At 42.2% G+C, this 22520-nt stretch overlaps 1 protein-coding gene across 1 annotated transcript; it reads left to right on the forward strand.

The window, feature by feature from the left end:
• Positions 1–16372: 16372 nt before the first annotated feature.
• On the forward strand, positions 16373–18785 carry LOC120053646 (claudin-1-like). The gene is made up of 4 exons (XM_039000806.1): positions 16373–16811; positions 17164–17328; positions 17593–17683; positions 18288–18785. Exons 1-4 carry the CDS (start codon positions 16592–16594, stop codon positions 18463–18465), a joined length of 654 nt encoding a protein of 217 aa, XP_038856734.1. The 5' UTR covers positions 16373–16591; the 3' UTR covers positions 18466–18785.
• Positions 18786–22520: the final 3735 nt, after the last annotated feature.

Below are 22520 nucleotides of genomic sequence, written 5' to 3' on the forward strand. Positions count from 1 at the left end.
GCTATCTCTCTCAGAATGACCTTCTTGATCCAAATCAGTCAGGTTTCAAGACTAGTCATTCAACTGAGACTGCTCTTCTCTGTGTCACGGAGGCGCTCCGCACTGCTAAAGCTAACTCTCTCTCCTCTGCTCTCATCCTTCTAGACCTATCGGCTGCCTTTGATACTGTGAACCATCAGATCCTCCTCTCCACCCTCTCCGAGTTGGGCATCTCCGGCGCGGCCCACGCTTGGATTGCGTCCTACCTGACAGGTCGCTCCTACCAGGTGGCGTGGCGAGAATCTGTCTCCGCACCACGTGCTCTCACCACTGGTGTCCCCCAGGGCTCTGTTCTAGGCCCTCTCCTATTCTCGCTATACACCAAGTCACTTGGCTCTGTCATATCCTCACATGGTCTCTCCTATCATTGCTATGCAGACGACACACAATTAATCTTCTCCTTTCCCCCTTCTGATAACCAGGTGGCGAATCGCATCTCTGCATGTCTGGCAGACATATCAGTGTGGATGACGGATCACCACCTCAAGCTGAACCTCGGCAAGACGGAGCTGCTCTTCCTCCCGGGGAAGGACTGCCCGTTCCATGATCTCGCCATCACGGTTGACAACTCCACTGTGTCCTCCTCCCAGAGTGCTAAGAACCTTGGCGTGATCCTGGACAACACCCTGTCGTTCTCAACTAACATCAAGGCGGTGACTCGTTCCTGTAGGTTCATGCTCTACAACATTCGTAGAGTACGACCCTGCCTCACACAGGAAGCGGCGCAGGTCCTAATCCAGGCACTTGTCATCTCCCGTCTGGATTACTGCAACTCGCTGTTGGCTGGGCTCCCTGCCTGTGCCATTAAACCCCTACAACTCATCCAGAACGCCGCAGCCCGTCTGGTGTTCAACCTTCCCAAGTTCTCTCACGTCACCCCGCTCCTCCTCTCTCTCCACTGGCTTCCAGTTGAAGCTCGCATCCGCTACAAGACCATGGTGCTTGCCTACGGAGCTGTGAGGGGAACGGCACCTCCGTACCTTCAGGCTCTGATCAGGCCCTACACCCAAACAAGGGCACTGCGTTCATCCACCTCTGGCCTGCTCGCCTCCCTACCTCTGAGGAAGTACAGTTCCCGCTCAGCCCAGTCAAAACTGTTCGCTGCTCTGGCACCCCAATGGTGGAACAAACTCCCTCACGACGCCAGGTCAGCGGAGTCAATCACCACCTTCCGGAGACACCTGAAACCCCACCTCTTTAAGGAATACCTAGGATAGGATAAAGTAATCCTTCTAACCCCCCCCCCCCCCCTTAAAAGATTTAGATGCACTATTGTAAAGTGGTTGTTCCACTGGATATCATAAGGTGAATGCATCAATTTGTAAGTCGCTCTGGATAAGAGCGTCTGCTAAATGACTTAAATGTAAAAATGTAAATGTAAATGGAGCAGGATAAGATGTCCTCTCTCCTCCCTTATGGAGCAGGATAAGATGTCCTCTCTCCTCCCTTATGGAGCAGGATAAGATGTCCTCTCTCCTCCCTTATGGAACAGGATAAGATGTCCTCTCTCCTCCCTTATGGAGCAGGATAAGATGTCCTCTCTCCTCCCTAATGGAGCAGGATAAGATGTCCTCCTACCCTTTTAGAAGCACTAAGAGTTTTCTCAGAATCGGTTGGTTTGAAATGTTGTGGTTGCGGTGCCACACCTTTGGGCTCTGCGTAGAAGTGAGGACTTGAGTAAATACACAGGGTTCTTTACTTTGAGTAATAGCCTATCTTAATTAACATTGTCATTGACTGTATGATTCCCATTCGCAGAAACAATTTGTCAGTCAGTGTAATATCATTTCGGCCATAGTTTGGGAAGTAGTTTGGGGGTGGGGGTGCTGCGATTTTTTCGCAGGCGGCTATATAGATGTGTTTTTGCGGTTACAGACGCTATATAGATGTTTTTTGTGGCTACAGACGCTATATAGATGTTTTTCCGGCTACAGACGCTATATAGATGTTTTTCTGCGGCTACAGACGCTATATAGATGTTTTTCTGTGGCTACAGACGCTATATAGATGTTTTTGTGGCTACAGACGCTATATAGATGTGTTTTTGCGGCTACAGACGCTATATAGATGTGTTTTTGCGGCTACAGACGCTATATAGATGTTTTTCTGCGGCTACAGACGCTATATAGATATTTTCTGGCGGCTACAGGCGCTATATAGATGTGTTTTTGCGGCTACAGACGCTATATAGATGTTTTTTGGCGGCTACAGACGCTATATAGATGTTTTTTTGCGGCTACAGACGCTATATAGATGTTTTTTGGCGGATACAGACGCTATATAGATGTTTTTTTGTGGCTACAGACGCTATATAGATGTTTTTTTGCGGCTACAGATGCTATATAGATGTTTTTCTGCGGCTACAGACGGCTATATAGATGTTTTTTGGCGGCTACAGACGCTTTATAAATGTTTTTTTGTGGCTACAGACGCTATATAGATGTTTTTTGGCGGCTACAGACGCTTTATAGATGTTTTTTGGCGGCTACAGACGCTTTATAGATGTTTTTTGGCGGCTACAGATGCTATATAGATGTTTTTTGGCGGCTACAGATGCTATATGTTTTTTTGTGGCTACAGACGCTATATAGATGTTTTTCTGTGGCTAAAGACGCTATATAGATGTTTTTTGGCGGATAGAGACGCTATATAAATGTTTTTTTGTGGCTACAGACACTATATAGATGGGTTTTTGGCGGCTACAGACGCTATATAGATGTTTTTTTGTGGCTACAGACGGTATAAAGATGTTTTTTTGTGGCTACAGACGGTATATAGATGTTTTTGCGGTTACAGACGCTATATAGATGTTTTTTTGTGGCTACAGACGCTATATAGATGTTTTTGCGGTTACAGACGCTATTTAGATGTTTTTTTGTGGCTACAGACGCTATATAGATGTTTTTGCGGCTACAGACGCTATATAGATGTTTTTGCGGTTACAGACGCTATATAGATGTTTTTTTGTGGCTACAGACGCTATATAGATGTTTTTGCGGCTACAGACGCTATATAGATGTTTTTTTGCGGCTACAGACGCTATATAGATGTTTTTTTGCGGCTACAGACGCTATATAGATGTTTTTGCGGCTACAGACGGCTATATAGATGTTTTTCTGCGGCTACAGACGGCTATATAGATGTTTTTCTGCGGCTACAGACGGTATATAGATGTTTTTGCGGTTACAGACGCTATATAGATGTTTTTTTGTGGCTACAGACGCTATATAGATGTTTTTGCGGTTACAGACGCTATTTAGATGTTTTTTTGTGGCTACAGACGCTATATAGATGTTTTTGCGGCTACAGACGCTATATAGATGTTTTTGCGGTTACAGACGCTATATAGATGTTTTTTTGTGGCTACAGACGCTATATAGATGTTTTTGCGGCTACAGACGCTATATAGATGTTTTTTTGCGGCTACAGACGCTATATAGATGTTTTTTTGCGGCTACAGACGCTATATAGATGTTTTTCTGCGGCTACAGACGGCTATATAGATGTTTTTCTGCGGCTACAGACGCTATATAGATGTTTTTTTGTGGCTACAGACGCTTTATAGATGTTTTTTTGTGGCTACAGACGCTATATAGATGTTTTTTTGTGGCTACAGACGCTATATAGATGTTTTTTGGCGGCTACAGATGCTATGTTGTCACGATCGTCTATGGGTGAGAGAGATGACCAAGGCGCAGCGTGTGCAAAATACATTCTCTTTTATTTAGAGAAGGGAAAAAACACGCAACGAACACTATAACAAAACGAAACAAAACAACAAATGATCGTGAAGCTATAAACGTACAACATAGACAATTACCCACATTAACCTAGTGCCTATGGCTGTCTTAAATATGGCTCCCAATCAGAGACAATTAATGACATCTGTCTCTGATTGAGAACCATTCAGGCAACCATAGACACAGCTAGACATCTACACTAAACACAAACCCATCTACTCTACTTAACCCCCTAAACCATACAACCACCCTAGACAATACAAAAACACATACCTTCCCCATGTCACACCCTGACCTAACTAAAATAATAAAGGAAACAAAGAATACTAAGGCCAGGGCGTGACAGTACCCCCCCCCCCCCCCCAAAGGTGCGGACTCCGGCCGCAGAACCTGAAACAGAAGGGGAGGGTCCGGGGTGGCCCCCATCATGGCGGCGGCTCGGGCGCGGGACGAGGCCCCCACTCCACCATTGTCAATACCCGCTTTGGTGGCGCCTCTGGAGCGGCGACCCTTGTAGCAAGTCCCGGACTGAAGACCATCCCAGAGGGCGCCACCGGACGGATTGGTAGCTCCGGACTGAGGGGTAGCTCCGGACTGAGGGGTAGCTCCGGACTGAGGGGTAGCTCCGGACTGAGGGGTAGCTCCGGACTGAGGGGTAGCTACAGACAGCTATATTGGTTCGCTGATACAGGACTAGTAAAGGCCCAGTGCACTACATTTTTAAAAACATAATTAAATTCAGATTTTTCAGGGGGTCAGCACCCTCAGCACCCGTACTTCCCGCAGCTATGATTCTGGCTACCCTCTCAGTAAAACTGGTGGATCGGAAACATATTAACCTGTATAGTGATTTAATATGCATCAGCACCCTGTTGAATGCTGGTATGTGGGGAGAGAGAGAGAGAGAGAGAGAGAGAGAGAGAGAGAGAGAGAGAGAGAGAGAGAGAGAGAGAGAGAGAGAGAGAGAGAGAGAGAGAGAGAGAGAGAGAGAGAGAGAGAGAGAGAGAGAGAGAGAGAGAGAGAGAGAGAGAGAGAGAGAGAGAGAGAGAGAGAGAGAGAGAGAGAGAGAGAGAGAGAGAGAGAGAGCAAGCAAGCAAGCAAGCAAGCACATCATGTTAATAAAAAATAGGCAGCGGACCGTTTGGCCCAGGGCACTGTGCTCTTTGAGCTGTGTGCTGTGCCTGATGCAGGAATGACATCGGACTGGTTTGAGAGCAGCAGTCCTGAGGCCTGTGCTAAGAATGAGTCACCTCCAATACATGCCAAAGCAGTCCTCAGCATGTGTTCAATCACATCTCTGCTATAGGCCTCAAGCCTACCATGAAGGGACGTTTTGTTTTTCTGCATTACTGGTGTTACTTCCTGTATGCTATGTAGTTAGTTAACTTGTAATTACTTTGGTGAAGAGAATGTATTCATGTAGTCTGTATCTGCAGATAAGGTACATAAAACAAAACATTAAGTTTGAATGAAAAGAGTTGTATAGTTACTGTACATGTAGGTCTACATAATAATACATGGTGTCTGTACAACTTACTATAACCTATTAAGTGTGACCAAATTATGACATTTTAGCAGACACTCTTATCCAGAGCGACTTACAATTGGAGTTAAGTGCTTTGCTCAAGGGCATATCAACAGATTTTTTTGAACTAGTCGGCTTGGGGATTCAAACCAGCGACCTTTCGGTTACTGGCCCAACACTCTTAACCACTAGGCTACCTGCTGCTCCATGTTACTTTCCCAAGAGCGACATTCTGTGAGATTATTTGTGTGTCCTTTCTGGTCCAGTCAGTATCAGTCAGTGTACATATTATCAAACTTCACAGATCTGCCCCCCCCCCCCCCCACCACCAAACAATGCTGTTTAAATATCCTAAGTATGATTTAACTGATGATCAAATACATTCTAGATCTATGTCAAAGGTCACAAAGTTCAGTCAGTAATAGGAAAGTGAATAGTGTTTGGGGATAATGAGAAAGGGATAATGCTACATTTGGTATTAGGAAGTGATCATGATATTTCAGGGAATAACTGAGGTCAGTATGTGAGATGCTCTAGTTCACAGATCTGACTGCCACCTGTCACTTGTCTTGTAGATCTGTTTCTTAGATAGTCCACTAGATGGCAATCTTATCCCAGAATGACAATGGATAGTTAAGCAATAAGGCCCGAAGAGGTGTGATATATGGCCAATATACCACAGCTAACGGCTCTCCCTGCACGATGCAACACGGAGTGCCTGGACACAGCCCTTAGCCGTGGTATATTAGCCATATATCACAAACCCCTGAGGAGCCTTACTGCTATTATAAACTGGTTACCAACGTAATTAGGGCAGTAAAACTAAACGTTTTGTCATACCTGTAACGATTGTCGTCGGGAGAAGGAGAGGAGGACCAAAGTGCAGCGTGGTACGTATCCATAATACTTTTAATAAAGATGAACACGCGAACAAAAACGACCAACGAGCAGTTCTGAAAGGTGCCACAAACACTAAACAGAAAATAACCACCCACAAACACAGGTGGGAACAGGCTACCTAAGTATGGTTCTCAATCAGAGACAACGATAGACAGCTGCCTCTGATTGGGAACCATACCAGGCCAAACACATAGAAATACAAAACAAGGACAACATAGAACACCAGACATAGAATGCCCACCCAAACTCACGCCCTGACCAACCAAAATAGAGACATAAAAAGGATCTCTACGGTCAGGGCGTGACAATACCCGTGGTATACGGTCTGATATACCACGGCTGTCAACCAATCAGAATTCAGGGCTCAAACCACCCAGTTTATAATACCAGATATACTCTACACTACACACAGTGCTGCTCTACAGGTATGTACGTAGAACAATTAGCTGGCTTCCATTTCAGATCTGGAAATTAGGTCATCATTGTTTTGATTGCCGTAATTTAGAATGACCTGCAAAAGAATTGACCTGCAAACATGTTTTACTTAATGTGTCTGTTTTACCGAGTATGACCTTCCCCGACATACAGAGAGTAGCCTTGCATTGATTGATTGCAGGGTTACCTCCTCAAACCTGTGACAGTATACAAATGACAAGATAAGAAATTAGAGGCCTGTTTTAGTTGTTGTGGTTAACCAATTGCATTTTTGAGGATACTGTACATTCTATCCAGTGACTATACAGCAGGCCTGGGTTCAAATACTATTTTAAATATTTTAAATACTTTCAACATTTGATGTAGCCTGCCTTGAGTGCCAGATAGGCATGATCTGCACTTTTGGGACTATTATATTGCTCAATTAATCACAGATAAAGTATTTGAAATGATTTCAAATAGGATTTGAACCCATTAGTGTTGAGCGATTAAACCAAAATGTTTGTTATTTTTTGTTTTTTTAACAACTAGACCTAATTGACCAACATTTTTCAATTATTTGAATCCATTGCGCGCCTACCTGTCCGGTCTGAGACAGTGAGACGAGACAGGTGCTTCGTGAGGTATCTCTACCTGAAAATACATCATCTAAGATTGATAGTTGGTATTCAGCAGTCATAAAAGTATGCTTTATTTACTTTGAAGAACTACTGAAATAGTGATGTTGTCAGACAGCATCTCTAATTTACTTTCATTGTGACCAACCTGTGATAATGTGCAGCGCAATGTCTGTAACACACACAAATACAGGTCCTATGTGCGATCTAATCAGGATTGTTTGTTAATTAGCCTACTAACCTCATTTCCAGTAATCGGAACTGGGTGGACCAGCATAGTGCCCCTCCTCCAACTTCTTGCTTTTGTGTGATTCCTACGAGCTTTAGCTACTGCTCATCACCTTGAATGTAAATGGTGTCTCTATGTCAGTGGAACTGTATTATGATTATGAATACAACTGCTCAAGGGACAATAATTCTGCTCTAATTATCCATTGTCATATTTTGAACATGACGCGGACCCCCAGACACATCATGATGAGGATGCTGGCCTATATTACAGTGAAAATCAGCATGGACTTGGGCCAAACAATGGAGAATCTAATTCCCCCATGCTATGGAGGCCACTGTGTTCTTGGGGACCTTCAATGCAGCAGAAATGTTTTGGTACCCTTCCCCAGATATGTGACCTCGACACAATTCCTTCGACCTCATGACTTGGTTTTTACTCCGACATGCACTGTCAACTGTGAGACCTTATATAGACAGTTGTGTGCCTTTCCAAATCATGTCCTATCAATTGAATTTACCACAGGTGGACTCCAATCAAGTTGTAGAAACATCTCAAGGATGATCAATGGATGCACCTAAGGTCAATTTCAAGTCTCATAGCAAAGGGTCTGAATACTTATGTAAATAAGATATTTCCTGAGTTTTTTTTATATCTCCTAGATTTAGGACTGACAACCCTTGTTTATTATGCTTTTTTTTTTTACTGTACTTTTTGCAATTTATAAATGTGTTACTCAATGTGGTTATATGGGCTTTAGTAGTAAAGGCCAAAATCAATATTTTTTCAAATGTTTATATTTTTTGGGATACCTAATGAGGTCCTAAAATTCAAAATCAAATAGCTAAATGATCCATAGTATGACCATCTTAAAACAATTCCATATGTCAGCTTAGCACCACCTCGCCTCCCCCAACGGCTTATAAATAATACATAGTACAGTGCAAATTACAGTACAAGATACATAAAATGGCTTTGTCTCTTGACAGTCCCCTTTGTGCAGTAAGGTATTCTTTTATACATTTTTTAATATGGTTTTATTTCTAGCTTGAGTTACCTGCACTGGCAGAGTTCCATGTAGTCACAGCTCTATTTAATACTGTGCGTTTCCCAGCCTCTGTTCTGGACCTGGGGACTGTGAAGAGACCTCTGGTTGCATGTCTTGTGTTGTACCGACGAGTGTCCGAACTGTGTGCCAACTTCTTGAACAGGTAGTTCGATACCTTCAACACATCAACACCTTGCAAAAGACCAATAGTGATGCAGTCAATCTCTCCTCAACTTTGAGCCAGGAGAGATTGACATGCATGTTACTGACATTTGCCCTCCGTGTACATCTAAGTGCAATATGTGCTGCTTTGTTCTGGACAACCAACTGCAATTTACCTATGTTCATCTTTGCCGCACTTGACCACACAGCTGGGCAGTAGTCCAAGTACGACAAAACTAGGGCCTGTAGAATCTGTCTGGTCGACTCAGATGTTAAGAAGGCAGAGCAACGCCCTGTCACAGACAGATCTCTTCCCATTTTAACTACCATTGAGCGTATATGTTTTGACCATGGCAGCTTGCTATCTAGGATTACACTCAGCAGTTTAGTCTCCTTAACTTGCTCAATTGCCACATTCTTCAATAATAGATCTAAATGAGGTTTAGCGTTGAGCGACTGATATGTCCCAAAAACGATGCTTTTAGTTTTTGAGATATTTGTACCAGTCTATTCTAGTTACCCATTCTATAACTGACTGGAGCTCTATTGCTAGGTACCCATTCTATAACTGACTGGAGCTCTATGTTAAGCCTATTGCTAGGTACCCATTCTATAACTGACTGGAGCTCTACGTTAAGCCTATTGCTAGTTACCCATTCTATAACTGACTGGAGCTCTATGTTAAGCCTATTGCTAGTTACCCATTCTATAACTGACTGGAGCTCTACGTTAAGCCTATTGCTAGTTACCCATTCTAGAACTGACTGGAGCTCTATGTTAAGCCTATTGCTAGTTACCCATTCTATAACTGACTGGAGCTCTATGTTAAGCCTATTGCTAGTTACCCATTCTATAACTGACTGGAGCTCTATGTTAAGCCTATTGCTAGTTACCCATTCTAAAACTGACTGGAGCTCTATGTTAAGCCTATTGCTAGTTACCCATTCTATAACTGACTGGAGCTCTATGTTAAGCCTATTGCTAGTTACCCATTCTATAACTGACTGGAGCTCTATGTTAAGCCTATTGCTAGTTACCCATTCTATAACTGACTGGAGCTCTATGTTGAGCCTATTGCTAGTTACCCATTCTAGAACTGACTGGAGCTCTATGTTAAGCCTATTGCTAGTTACCCATTCTAAAACTGACTGGAGCTCTATGTTAAGCCTATTGCTAGTTACCCATTCTATAACTGACTGGAGCTCTATGTTAAGCCTATTGCTAGTTACCCATTCTAGAACTGACTGGAGCTCTATGTTAAGCCTATTGCTAGTTACCCATTCTATAACTGACTGGAGCTCTATGTTGAGCCTATTGCTAGTTACCCATTCTATAGCTGACTGGAGCTCTATGTTAAGCCTATTGCTAGTTACCCATTCTAGAACTGACTGAAGCTCTATGTTAAACCTATTGCTAGTTACCCATTCTATAACTGACTGGAGCTCTATGTTAAGCCTATTGCTAGTTACCCATTCTAAAACTGACTGGAGCTCTATGTTAAGCCTATTGCTAGTTACCCATTCTATAACTGACTGGAGCTCTATGTTAAGCCTATTGCTAGTTACCCATTCTAGAACTGACTGGAGCTCTATGTTAAGCCTATTGCTAGTTACCCATTCTATAACTGACTGGAGCTCTATGTTAAGCCTATTGCTAGTTACCCATTCTATAACTGACTGGAGCTCTATGTTAAGCCTATTGCTAGTTACCCATTCTAAAACTGACTGGAGCTCTATGTTAAGCCTATTGCTAGTTACCCATTCTATAACTGACTGGAGCTCTATGTTAAGCCTATTGCTAGTTACCCATTCTATAACTGACTGGAGCTCTATGTTAAGCCTATTGCTAGTTACCCATTCTATAACTGACTGGAGCTCTATGTTGAGCCTATTGCTAGTTACCCATTCTATAGCTGACTGGAGCTCTATGTTAAGCCTATTGCTAGTTACCCATTCTAAAACTGACTGGAGCTCTATGTTAAGCCTATTGCTAGTTACCCATTCTATAACTGACTGGAGCTCTATGTTAAGCCTATTGCTAGTTACCCATTCTATAACTGACTGGGGCTCTATGTTAAGCCTATTGCTAGTTACCCATTCTAGAACTGACTGAAGCTCTATGTTAAACCTATTGCTAGTTACCCATTCTATAACTGACTGGAGCTCTACGTTAAGCCTATTGCTAGTTACCCATTCTATAACTGACTGGGGCTCTATGTTAAGCCTATTGCTAGTTACCCATTCTATAACTGACTGGAGCTCTATGTTAAGCCTATTGCTAGTTACCCATTCTAAAACTGACTGGAGCTCTATGTTGAGCCTATTGCTAGTTACCCATTCTAAAACTGACTGAAGCTCTATGTTAAGCCTATTGCTAGTTACCCATTCTATAACTGACTGGAGCTCTATGTTGAGCCTATTGCTAGTTACCCATTCTATAACTGACTGGAGCTCTATGTTGAGCCTATTGCTAGTTACCCATTCTAAAACTGACTGGAGCTCTATGTTAAGCCTATTGCTAGTTACCCATTCTATAACTGACTGGAGCTCTATGTTAAGCCTATTGCTAGTTACCCATTCTAGAACTGACTGGAGCTCTATGTTAAGCCTATTGCTAGTTACCCATTCTATAACTGACTGGAGCTCTATGTTAAGCCTATTGCTAGTTACCCATTCTATAACTGACTGGAGCTCTATGTTAAGCCTATTGCTAGTTACCCATTCTAAAACTGACTGGAGCTCTATGTTAAGCCTATTGCTAGTTACCCATTCTATAACTGACTGGAGCTCTATGTTAAGCCTATTGCTAGTTACCCATTCTATAACTGACTGGAGCTCTATGTTAAGCCTATTGCTAGTTACCCATTCTATAACTGACTGGAGCTCTATGTTGAGCCTATTGCTAGTTACCCATTCTATAACTGACTGGAGCTCTATGTTAAGCCTATTGCTAGTTACCCATTCTAAAACTGACTGGAGCTCTATGTTAAGCCTATTGCTAGTTACCCATTCTATAACTGACTGGAGCTCTATGTTAAGCCTATTGCTAGTTACCCATTCTATAACTGACTGGGGCTCTATGTTAAGCCTATTGCTAGTTACCCATTCTAGAACTGACTGAAGCTCTATGTTAAACCTATTGCTAGTTACCCATTCTATAACTGACTGGAGCTCTACGTTAAGCCTATTGCTAGTTACCCATTCTATAACTGACTGGGGCTCTATGTTAAGCCTATTGCTAGTTACCCATTCTATAACTGACTGGAGCTCTATGTTAAGCCTATTGCTAGTTACCCATTCTAAAACTGACTGGAGCTCTATGTTGAGCCTATTGCTAGTTACCCATTCTAAAACTGACTGAAGCTCTATGTTAAGCCTATTGCTAGTTACCCATTCTATAACTGACTGGAGCTCTATGTTGAGCCTATTGCTAGTTACCCATTCTATAACTGACTGGAGCTCTATGTTGAGCCTATTGCTTGTTACCCATTCTATAACTGACTGGAGCTCTATGTTAAGCCTATTGCTAGTTACCCATTCTATAACTGACTGGAGCTCTACGTTAAGCCTATTGCTAGTTACCCATTCTATAACTGACTGGAGCTCTATGTTAAGCCTATTGCTAGTTACCCATTCCATAACTGACTGGAGCTCTATGTTAAGCTAGTTACCCATTCTATAACTGACTGGAGCTCTATGTTGAGCCTATTGCTAGTTACCCATTCTATAACTGACTGGAGCTCTATGTTAAGCCTATTGCTAGTTACCCATTCTAGAACTGACTGGAGCTCTATGTTAAGCCTATTGCTAGTTACCCATTCTAGAACTGACTGGAGCTCTATGTTAAGCCTATTGCTAGTTACCCATTCTATAACTGACTGGAGCTCTATGTTAAGCCTATTGCTAGTTACCCATTCTAAAACTGACTGGAGCTCTATGTTGAGCCTATTGCTAGTTACCCATTCTAAAACTGACTGGAGCTCTATGTTAAGCCTATTGCTAGTTACCCATTCTATAACTGACTGGAGCTCTATGTTAAGCCTATTGCTAGTTACCCATTCTAAAACTGACTGGAGCTCTATGTTGAGCCTATTGCTAGTTACCCATTCTATAACTGACTGGAGCTCTATGTTAAGCCTATTGCTAGTTACCCATTCTATAACTGACTGGAGCTCTATGTTAAGCCTATTGCTAGTTACCCATTCCATAACTGACTGGAGCTCTATGTTAAGCTAGTTACCCATTCTATAACTGACTGGAGCTCTATGTTGAGCCTATTGCTAGTTACCCATTCTATAACTGACTGGAGCTCTATGTTAAGCCTATTGCTAGTTACCCATTCTAGAACTGACTGGAGCTCTATGTTAAGCCTATTGCTAGTTACCCATTCTAGAACTGACTGGAGCTCTATGTTAAGCCTATTGCTAGTTACCCATTCTATAACTGACTGGAGCTCTATGTTAAACCTATTGTTAGTTACCCATTCTATAACTGACTGGAGCTCTATGTTAAGCCTATTGCTAGTTACCCATTCTATAACTGACTGGAGCTCTATGTTAAGCCTATTGCTAGTTACCCATTCTAAAACTGACTGGAGCTCTATGTTGAGCCTATTGCTAGTTACCCATTCTAAAACTGACTGGAGCTCTATGTTAAGCCTATTGCTAGTTACCCATTCTATAACTGACTGGAGCTCTATGTTAAGCCTATTGCTAGTTACCCATTCTATAACTGACTGGAGCTCTATGTTAAGCCTATCAGTGCTAGAGGTGTCACTACAGACCCTGGTTCAATTTCAGGCTGTATCACAACCGGCTGTGATTGGGAGTACCATAGGGCGTCGCACAATTGGCTCAGCGTCGTCCGTGGTAGGCTGTCATTGTAAATAAGAATTTGTTCTTAACTGACTTGTCTAGTTAAATAAAATATCAGCAACAGAAGAAACAGTTTCATTAATGCTTCAAGTGTGGTTTCAGGTTGTTCCTTAGAACAACAAATATTTTTCACTTCTTCGACATAGGAATCATTGCAAAACCTCTTGTATTATCGTTTATACACAACTTTAGGTCCGGTCTTTGGAATTAGTTTTTTTTCTAAATATGTCCATTATATTATGATCACTACATCTGGTGGGTGTACACTGCTTTAGTGAAGAGTGAAGAGGCGATTCCGGGATGCTGGCCTTCTAGGCAGAGTTGCAAAGAAAAAGTCATATCTCAGACTGGCCAATAAAAATAAAAGATTAGGATGGGCTAAAGAACACAGACACTGGACAGAGGAACTCTGCGTAGAAGGCCAGCATCCCAGAGTCGCCTCTTAACTGTTGATGTTGAGACTGGTGTTTTGCAGGTACTAATTAATGAAGGTGCCAGTTGAGGACTTGTGAGGTGTCTGTTTCTCAAACTAGACACTCTAATGTACTTGTCCTCTTGCTCAGTTGTGCACTGGGGCCTCCTAATCCTCTTTCTATTCTAGTTAGAGCCAGTTTGCGCTGTTCTGTGAAGGGAGTAGTACACAGTGTTGTATGAGATCTTCAGTTTCTTGGCAATTTCTCGCATGATAGCCTTCATTTCTCAGAACAAGAATAGGCTGACGAGTTTCAGAAGAAAGTTCTTTGTTTCTGGCCATTTTGAGCCTGTAGTCGAACCCACAAATGCTGATGCTCCAGATACTCAACTTGTCTAAAAACGGTACTTTGTTGAAGCACCTTTGGCAGCGATTACAGCCTCGAGTCTTCTTGGGTATGATGCTACAAGCTTGGCACACCTGTAATTGAGGAGTTTCTCCCATTCTTCTCTGCAGATCCTCTTAAGCTATGTCAGGTTGGATGGGGAGCGTTGCGGCACAGCTATTTTCAGGTCTCTCCAGAGATGTTCGATCAGGTTCAAGTCCGGACTCTGGTTGGGCCCTCAAGGACATTCAGAGACTTTTCCCTAAGCCACTCCTACGTTGTCTTGGCCGTGTGCTTAGGGTCGTTGTCCTGTTGGAAAGTAAACTTTTGCTCCAGTCTGAGGTCCTGAGCGCTCTGGAGCAGGTTTCCATCAAGGATCTCTCTGTATTTTGCTTCTTTCACCTTTCCCTTGATCCTGACTAGTCTCCCAGTCCCTGGCACTGAAAAACATCCCCCCAGCATAATTCTGCCACCACCATTCTTCACCGTAGGGATGGTGCCAGGTTTCCTCCAGACGTGACGCTTGGCATTCAGGCCAAAGAGGCCAATCTTGGTTTCATCAGAACAGAGAATCGTGTTTCTCATGGTCTGAGAGTCTTTAGGCGCTTTTTGGCAAACTCCATGCGGGCTGTCAGGTGCCTTTTACTGAGGAGTGACTTTCGTCTCGTCACTCTGCCATAAAGGCCTGATTGGTGGAGTGCTGCAGAGATGGTTGTCCTGCTGGAAGGTTCTCCCATCTCCACAGAGGAACTCTGTCAGAGTGACCATCGGGTTCTTGGTCACCTCCCTGACCAAGGCCATTTTCCTCCGATTGCTCAGTTTGGCCGGACGGCCAGCTCTAGGAAGAGTTTTGGTGGTTCCAAACTTCTTCCATTTTAAGAATGATGGAGGGCACTGTTCTTTGGGACCTTCAATGCTGCAGACATGTTTTGGTACCCTTCCCCAGATCTGTGCCTTGACACAATCCTGTCTAGGAGCTCCATGGACAATTCCTTCGACCTCATGGCTTGGTTTTTGATCTGACATGCACTGTCAACTGTGGGACCTACATTATATACACAGGTGTGTGCCTTTCCAAATCATGTCTAATCAATTGAATTTACCACAGTTGTAGAAACATCTCAAGGATGATCAATGGAAACAGGATGCACCTGAGCTCAATTTCGTGCCGCATAGCAAAGGGTCTGAATACTTATGTAAATAAGGTATTTATGTTTTATGTTTTTTTTTATACATTTGCAAAAATTTCTAAAAACCTGTTTTTGCTTTGTCATTATGGGGTATTGTGTGTAGATTGATGAGGATTTGTATATATTTTTTACATTTTCGAATAAGGCTGTAATGTGGAAAAGTCAAGGGGTCTGAATACTTTCCGAATGCATTGTATGTAAACATAAACTGTGTTTAGTATGTGTTTGTGAAACATTTAAATACAGTAAACCTGGCTAGTTTTCAATACAAATTGCATACAAAACCTGACAATCCTGAAAATGTAAGTCCATTACATAGGCCTAAAATCATCTGCATTGGTTGGATTTAAAACTGGTTTGGATGTTGTGTCAAACTGGGGGAAAAAATCACCAAGGGTTTGATTTTCATATGGGTTGGAAAAACGTAATGATAAGCAAACTCATTTAACAGCTCAGACTATGTCATAAGCATATAAATATGAATTATGTGGAAGGCCATCTAATGTGAATATATTGTAATGAAATTAATAAAACACAATTATCACAAGTAGGATGTGAGTCACTATAGCAGATTAATACACATCACAGCTTTAGTTTTGTACCGTGGAATACATTTGTCTCAGTTGATCTCGCGTAGTTCTTTTGTTTATTTTTAAACAGGGCATGAATGATAGAGGGAAAGGCTATCACACCCATTATGAGAAAGTGCGGAGCTTTTCATTAGAAATCGATCTATGTATAACCACTAGTAGGCGCTAGTGAATTGTCCCGCAGACGGTTTAAATAGCCAAGAGTGGATGCACTACTCACTGAACACAGACGCAACGCTGAGAGTACGAGATAACGGTCCACAACGCGGCAGGAATTAAACTATAACGGAGTTCGGTTTGCTTCAATAGATTAAACAGACATTGAGAATCAAGGAGATTTCAACAATTTAAAGATTAGATTTTCCACTGTTCATGTATTTTGTCTATTTTTCATCAACTCCCATTTTAGTATCGTTTATTATCAAACGTCATCTCATCGGAATACCATGACGAGCTCGGCGGTTCAACTTCCCGGTTATGCTCTTGCTTTGATCGGTCTTGTTGGCTCAATGATTGCCACCACTATGGTGGAGTGGAAAAGGCACTCTTACACAGAGAGCACGGTAACATCAAAGGAAACTTACCTGGGGTTATGGATGTCATGCACAGTCGACGTCACAAGACACACGATGTGCGTCAATTACAAGTCACTCTTTCACCTGCCAGGTATGTTTTCCTTAGTGTCTGCCATCATCACCCACTATTCGTTCACTAGTGGTCACTCACCTTCAGAGCAGGCACAATATAGCTTAATATAATGGTAGGCTACTTGTTGATGTCCTATTACAATGAAAATATACAAATAAGCCTAATAATACACAATACATTTTGATAATTGAAACAGATGACTACAACCATTTATTATTACAAATCATACTTGTTCACACACTGTTCCAGTGTTTATGTTCTTTCTCTCAGTAAGTTTCACACTGCCTTGTGACTTTGATATGGATGTGTTCAATGTAGCCATATTGTTGAGAGTATGCGTTGGCCTTTGACATTTGCCCTGTGCGTGTAGCGGAGATTCTGACCACCCGAGTGGTGATGATCCTCAGTGTCATGTTGTCAGCCGTTGGGGTGCTGGTAGCCACGCTGGGGATGAGATGCACCCGATGCCTGGAGGAGGATGAAAAGCAGAAGGACAGAGTAGCCATTGTTGGAGGATTCCTCTTCGTCATCGCAGGTACAGTCGGCTACATTATCATATCAGTAATGAAAGTTGTTTTTATCGATTTAGCTCTGAACAGTAAATGCTACGTTGTGAAATGCCCCCAAAATAGTCCCATCTGATATTACATAACTCTGCTTTAGCGTAAAGCTCTGTACCTAGCCCAAAATGCTGCTTTTACCACTGAAAATGCTGCTAGTTTTAACTCTAGGTTGAGTGAAAGAAGCTGATAATGAAATAGTGTGTAATAAGATGTTCTGATATTGCTCTTCTCTGTAGGTGTTCTGGCCATATCGGTAACCTCCTGGTTTGCCAACGCCATCATCCGGTCCTTTGAATTCTCAGACTCACCTACTTCCTTACATAACAGGTACTGTCGAGTAGCACGGTAGCAGAATCATCCACAACTCTATGTGTTAAGAATAGTAATAGTCTTTAGACCGAGCCTTATGAATGCACTACTTTTGACCCATAGGGTGGATCTAGTCAAAAGAAGGGGACAAAATAGGGAATAGGGTGTCATTTGGTGTACAAGCTAAGAAACTACACCTGGCTGTAGTGCAATTTATATCAAATTGTTATTTACATTTTGAATTCTACACATAGTTTATTTAAGCAATAAGGGACGGGGGGGTCTAGTATATGTCCAATATACCACGGCTAAGGGCTGTTCTTAGGCACCACGCATTGTGGCGTGCCTGGATACAGCCCTTAGCCGTGGTATATTGGCCATATACCACAACCCCCCGAGGAGCCTTATTGCTATTATAAACTGGTTACCACCGTAATTAGAGCAGTAAAAATAAATGATTTGTCATACCCGTGGTATACGATCTGATATACCATGGCTGTCAGCCAATCAGAATTTAGGGCTCGAACCACCCAGTTTATAATCTGTGTTTTGCGGCTGATGTGGACTACATTCTGTGGTGTTGACTGGGTGTGTTCTTTTGTGTTTCTTTTTAAACCGATAGGTTTGAGTTTGGCAACGCTGTGCTGGTGAGCTGGGGTGCAGGTATCTGCTCTGTGGTGGGCGGATTTCTCCTGGGCTGCGGGTATCTGTGGAGTTGTCCCCAGGGCTCACGCTCAGTCTCATCCTTCACCCAACCCAAAGTAATCCCTGGCACCCGGCCTGGCACCCACTATGTTTAAGGGGCCTCACTATGCCTAGAGGAAGCCCTAGGAAGCTCAATTCGTTGAGGCTTAAACCAGAGAGCCTACTACTCACACCGAAGGACTACAGTAGAGCAGAATACGTGTAGTTACTCAAGTACTCTACTGTGTGTGATTTGCCTACATTATGATTGTGAGAGTTCATTTGGGAGGTCTGTGTGCTCCATGAAAGTATTTTTCTAATGAATTGTGTTTGGATGTGTGAAGATGGTTGGCTGTGGTCATGATGTGTAACACCTGCCATATATCCGTTTTCAACCTCAAATAAAGTGCCTCCACTAAAGGAATTTTCAAATATCGCCAATGTAGTTACCATTTCATTATATACCATCACCAATGTACAATGCTGCAGAGCAGGATTCCTATGACTTTCTCAAAATGTACAGGGGGGAATAAGCAGGACATCCGGAATCCCCTAACCAGGGCTTCTGGGAAACCTAGGAATTTTGGTAATGTTACTGGAACTGTGCAACTCTACTGCAGAGTAAGCTTCTATAAATATCAGCTTGATTGAACTGTGCCTGATTGTGTTATGTTGGGGCCAACAGATTAGAATACACCTTCCATTTAATGATTTTCACTTTTTACCAAGGGGAAGTATTGGTTTGGACATGCAGGTGTGCATACGGTTGGTTGACCTACGGCACAGATTGCACATAACAAGAAACTTTATTTTCAAATTTGTAAATTTGAAATGTGAACTTTAGAGTGTACTGTACTGCAATATTCCCTTAATTTAGTACTTGATCACGTGCTATATATGGTAAACGTGTCATAAATCTGCTGTATTATTATCAAGATTAATTTGCATAAAGATACTTCATTAGATAAAGATACTACTGAATGTGTGTAATTATTTTTTTACAGCCTTCGAATTGTGTCCTTTTTATATTTTCTCTTGCTTTTCTTCTATTTGACTCTTTCAGGTTTCAGGTACTTATAGCCTACTACCATACCCTGTTCAAAGGCACTTATAACCTACCACCATACCCCGTTCAAAGGCACGTATAACCTACTACCATACCCGGTTCAAAGGCACTTATAACCTACCACCATACCCCGTTCAAAGGCACGTATAACCTACTACCATACCCTGTTCAAAGGTACTTATAACCTACTACCATACCCTGTTCAAAGGTACTTATAACCTACTACCATACCCTGTTCAAAGGCACTTATAACCTACTACCATACCCTGTTCAAAGGTACTTATAACCTACTACCATACCCTGTTCAAAGGTACTTATAACCTACTACCATACCCCATTCAAAGGAACTTATAACCTACTACCATACCCTGTCCAAAGGCACTTCAATATTGGTATTGCCCATTCACACTCTGAATGGCACACATACACTATTCATGTCTCAATTGTCTCAAGGCTTAAAAATACTTATTTAATATGTCTCCTACCCTTCACCTACACTGATTGAAGTGGATTTAACAGGTGACATCAATAAGGGATCATAGCTTTCACCTGGTCAGTCTATGTCATGGAAAGAGCAGGTGGTCCTAATGTTTTGTCCACTCAGTGTATAATAATCAGTTGTAAATTAAAACATAATACTGTACTTGCATCAGCATCAAATGCTTTTGCAAATCATCAAAGGTCTGCATTTCTCTCTCTCCATGACCAGGGTTAGCTATCGGAAATCCCATACACATGTAACAGGTAAGAACTGAAACGATCCGCACTTGGCGGCCATTTTAGGGCAGAGTCTATTTAAGGCCGTTTCAATAAAACACTCAGAAACACTACTGATTCCTGGTCCTTTCAGTGAACAACCTGTCAGTTGTTTGACATGTGACAGTAGGCCCATGTTTCTCATACCATTTGAAACAATGTGTATTGAAACCTTATCCCACTAAGCCAGTTCTTTTCACACACACATCACACAATGATAAGATCATTATTTCATGTAATTTGCTGGACACAAACTAGGGGTTAAACTGCTTGTATGGTAAAAAGCACCAATAGACATGACCTTATTTCTATGTTGTCTGTGGGTGTATTCTTTCCATAAACTGAAAGAGTGGATGGTTCTTCTGTCTGACTAGTTCTGTTCTGTTGTTTCGCTCTATATGAAGGTCCTTTATGTCTCCGTGTGAGACTTATAATATAAATAAAAAGGCCTAATGAGATGCCAGGTTATTTCATAAATGTATTAATGTTTCCAGGAGAAGCCTAGTAATGGACTAAAGGAGCCTAACGTTTCTCCTTTTAGTCCAAGGACCGTACATGTTCTGTTTAAAGGCGAATTGGCTCTCGAAGCCAAAACAGCCAAATATTCCATCTAAACCTGAATTGATTCTCAATTGTGTTACAGTTCTAGAAACAAAAATCGCTTTACTTTTATATCACATCAAAATAATTTCACAAATTCAAAATACACACTGTTTTACTGGTTTTACCACAGTTAGGTGCTTCTGTACCTACATTGCTTGCTGTTTGGGGTTTTAGGCTGGGTTTCTGTACAGCACTTTGTGACATCAGCTGATGTAAGAAGGGCTTTATAAATAAATTTGATTGAATTTGATTGATTACAGGCGACAGTATTTCTCAGTGACAACACATTTGTGGCGGCTGTCTTACATTTACACACAGGTGTTCGGAGATGCAGATAGCTAATTAGCACAGGTAGTCCACTCTGTCTCACTTCTGTTTGCCGGAAACAAGCGCTGTAACATGCAAATATAGCCGTGTGGGAACCCTAACATACCTTAAGGGAACTCTGAGACGGGAGCCGTATGGTTAGTGAAGAAAGTCCCATTGCAAATGTACGGTCCCTTACCTGACGTCTTACGACGTCGCAGAAAATCGCGGACGGCGTCGGGCCGTGGGCGTCGGAGAGCTCTTTCAGGAAGTCACTCAAAAAAACGTCTCGGACTTTCGGTTTCCGTTTTATAAAAATGACAAATTTTTGACTTTTTTCTGCATTCTCGAAAATTCCCACAAGAGGGAAAATAAATCATATTGCAGGCGCACGAGCACGTGGCAAACGAGCGCGGCCTTTTCTCCTAAACTGAAAATATTTAGAAGACGAAACTCGGCGAGCGTAGGTTTGGAGTAATGGGCAGTTGGCCCCGAACAAGATGGCGTCGAGACCTCGGCGCTTTTTGAGTTATGGCCATTTTTCTGGGATTAAAGGGTTAAAACGCAAGTAGGGTGCTAATTTGACCGCTTCATGTCAAAGTACATAAGCATACGGTGTCAGGAAAAAAAGAACCAGCCATTTATCTATCGTAATTTAAGAGAAATCGTACATTGACCGTTTGGTGATGTTCACAAAGAGGAATTTTTTTTTCAAAAAATTCACAGATCCAGTTGCAGTGTGTTCAGACGTACATTTTTAAAGTGGGTCTCGAAGCTCTGCGAGAATCCTGTGATTTTATATGATTTTATGAAATAACACACACTCATTTAACCCTCTTTAAATAAGTCAGTTCTTAACATAAAGACTTAAAACTCAATATTATATAAGAGCCTACGCCAAGGAGGGTATGTGTTCAATTTCAGCTTCCTATGTCAACTGGAAGTACCTTAAAATGGTGCCACAGGGTCAGGTTTGAAGGGTAATAAAGGTCAGATCTTTTCAAAACTTCACTTGTGTGATTAGACAACCCTCATGAACTGTAATCAGTCATTTATCCCAACAGATGTCAAAGAAAAGCTCTCTCACACAAACACACACACACAAAAAGGAAGGATGGAGTGAAAAAGTACGGTGCTTAAAGACACACAAAGCCCACAATGGCATTACTATTATCTCTAGGCCGTGCCGAGTTCAACGAGATGCCCCGCTTGACCGTAGCTCGCTCGGTCTGAGCGCAGCGACCGTTACAAGAGAACGGACACAAATGACCTTTTGACCTCAATGTCAATTTCATTTGCTTTTGGGACACAGAGAGAGAACCGTTAAGGTTAGAAACACAATTTTACCTCAGGAGTGTTCTTAAGGTCCTCCCGATCTGTGCAAGCCTAACCCTGACCTTGTGGCATTAACCCTTCACAGTTAAAAGAAGGTGTTTACAT

The sequence above is a fragment of the Salvelinus namaycush genome, chromosome 9 (assembly GCF_016432855.1).
Source record: "Salvelinus namaycush isolate Seneca chromosome 9, SaNama_1.0, whole genome shotgun sequence".
Classification (NCBI taxonomy): domain Eukaryota; kingdom Metazoa; phylum Chordata; class Actinopteri; order Salmoniformes; family Salmonidae; genus Salvelinus; species Salvelinus namaycush.

Coding starts and splice junctions, on each gene's coding strand:
- LOC120053646 (XM_039000806.1), top strand. CDS start 16,592: ATGACGAGCTCGGCGGTTCAACTTCCCGGTTATGCTCTTGCTTTGATC. Junction 16,812..17,163: donor GTCACTCTTTCACCTGCCAG/GTATGTTTTCCT, acceptor CTGTGCGTGTAG/CGGAGATTCTGACCACCCGA. Junction 17,329..17,592: donor ATTCCTCTTCGTCATCGCAG/GTACAGTCGGCT, acceptor TCTTCTCTGTAG/GTGTTCTGGCCATATCGGTA.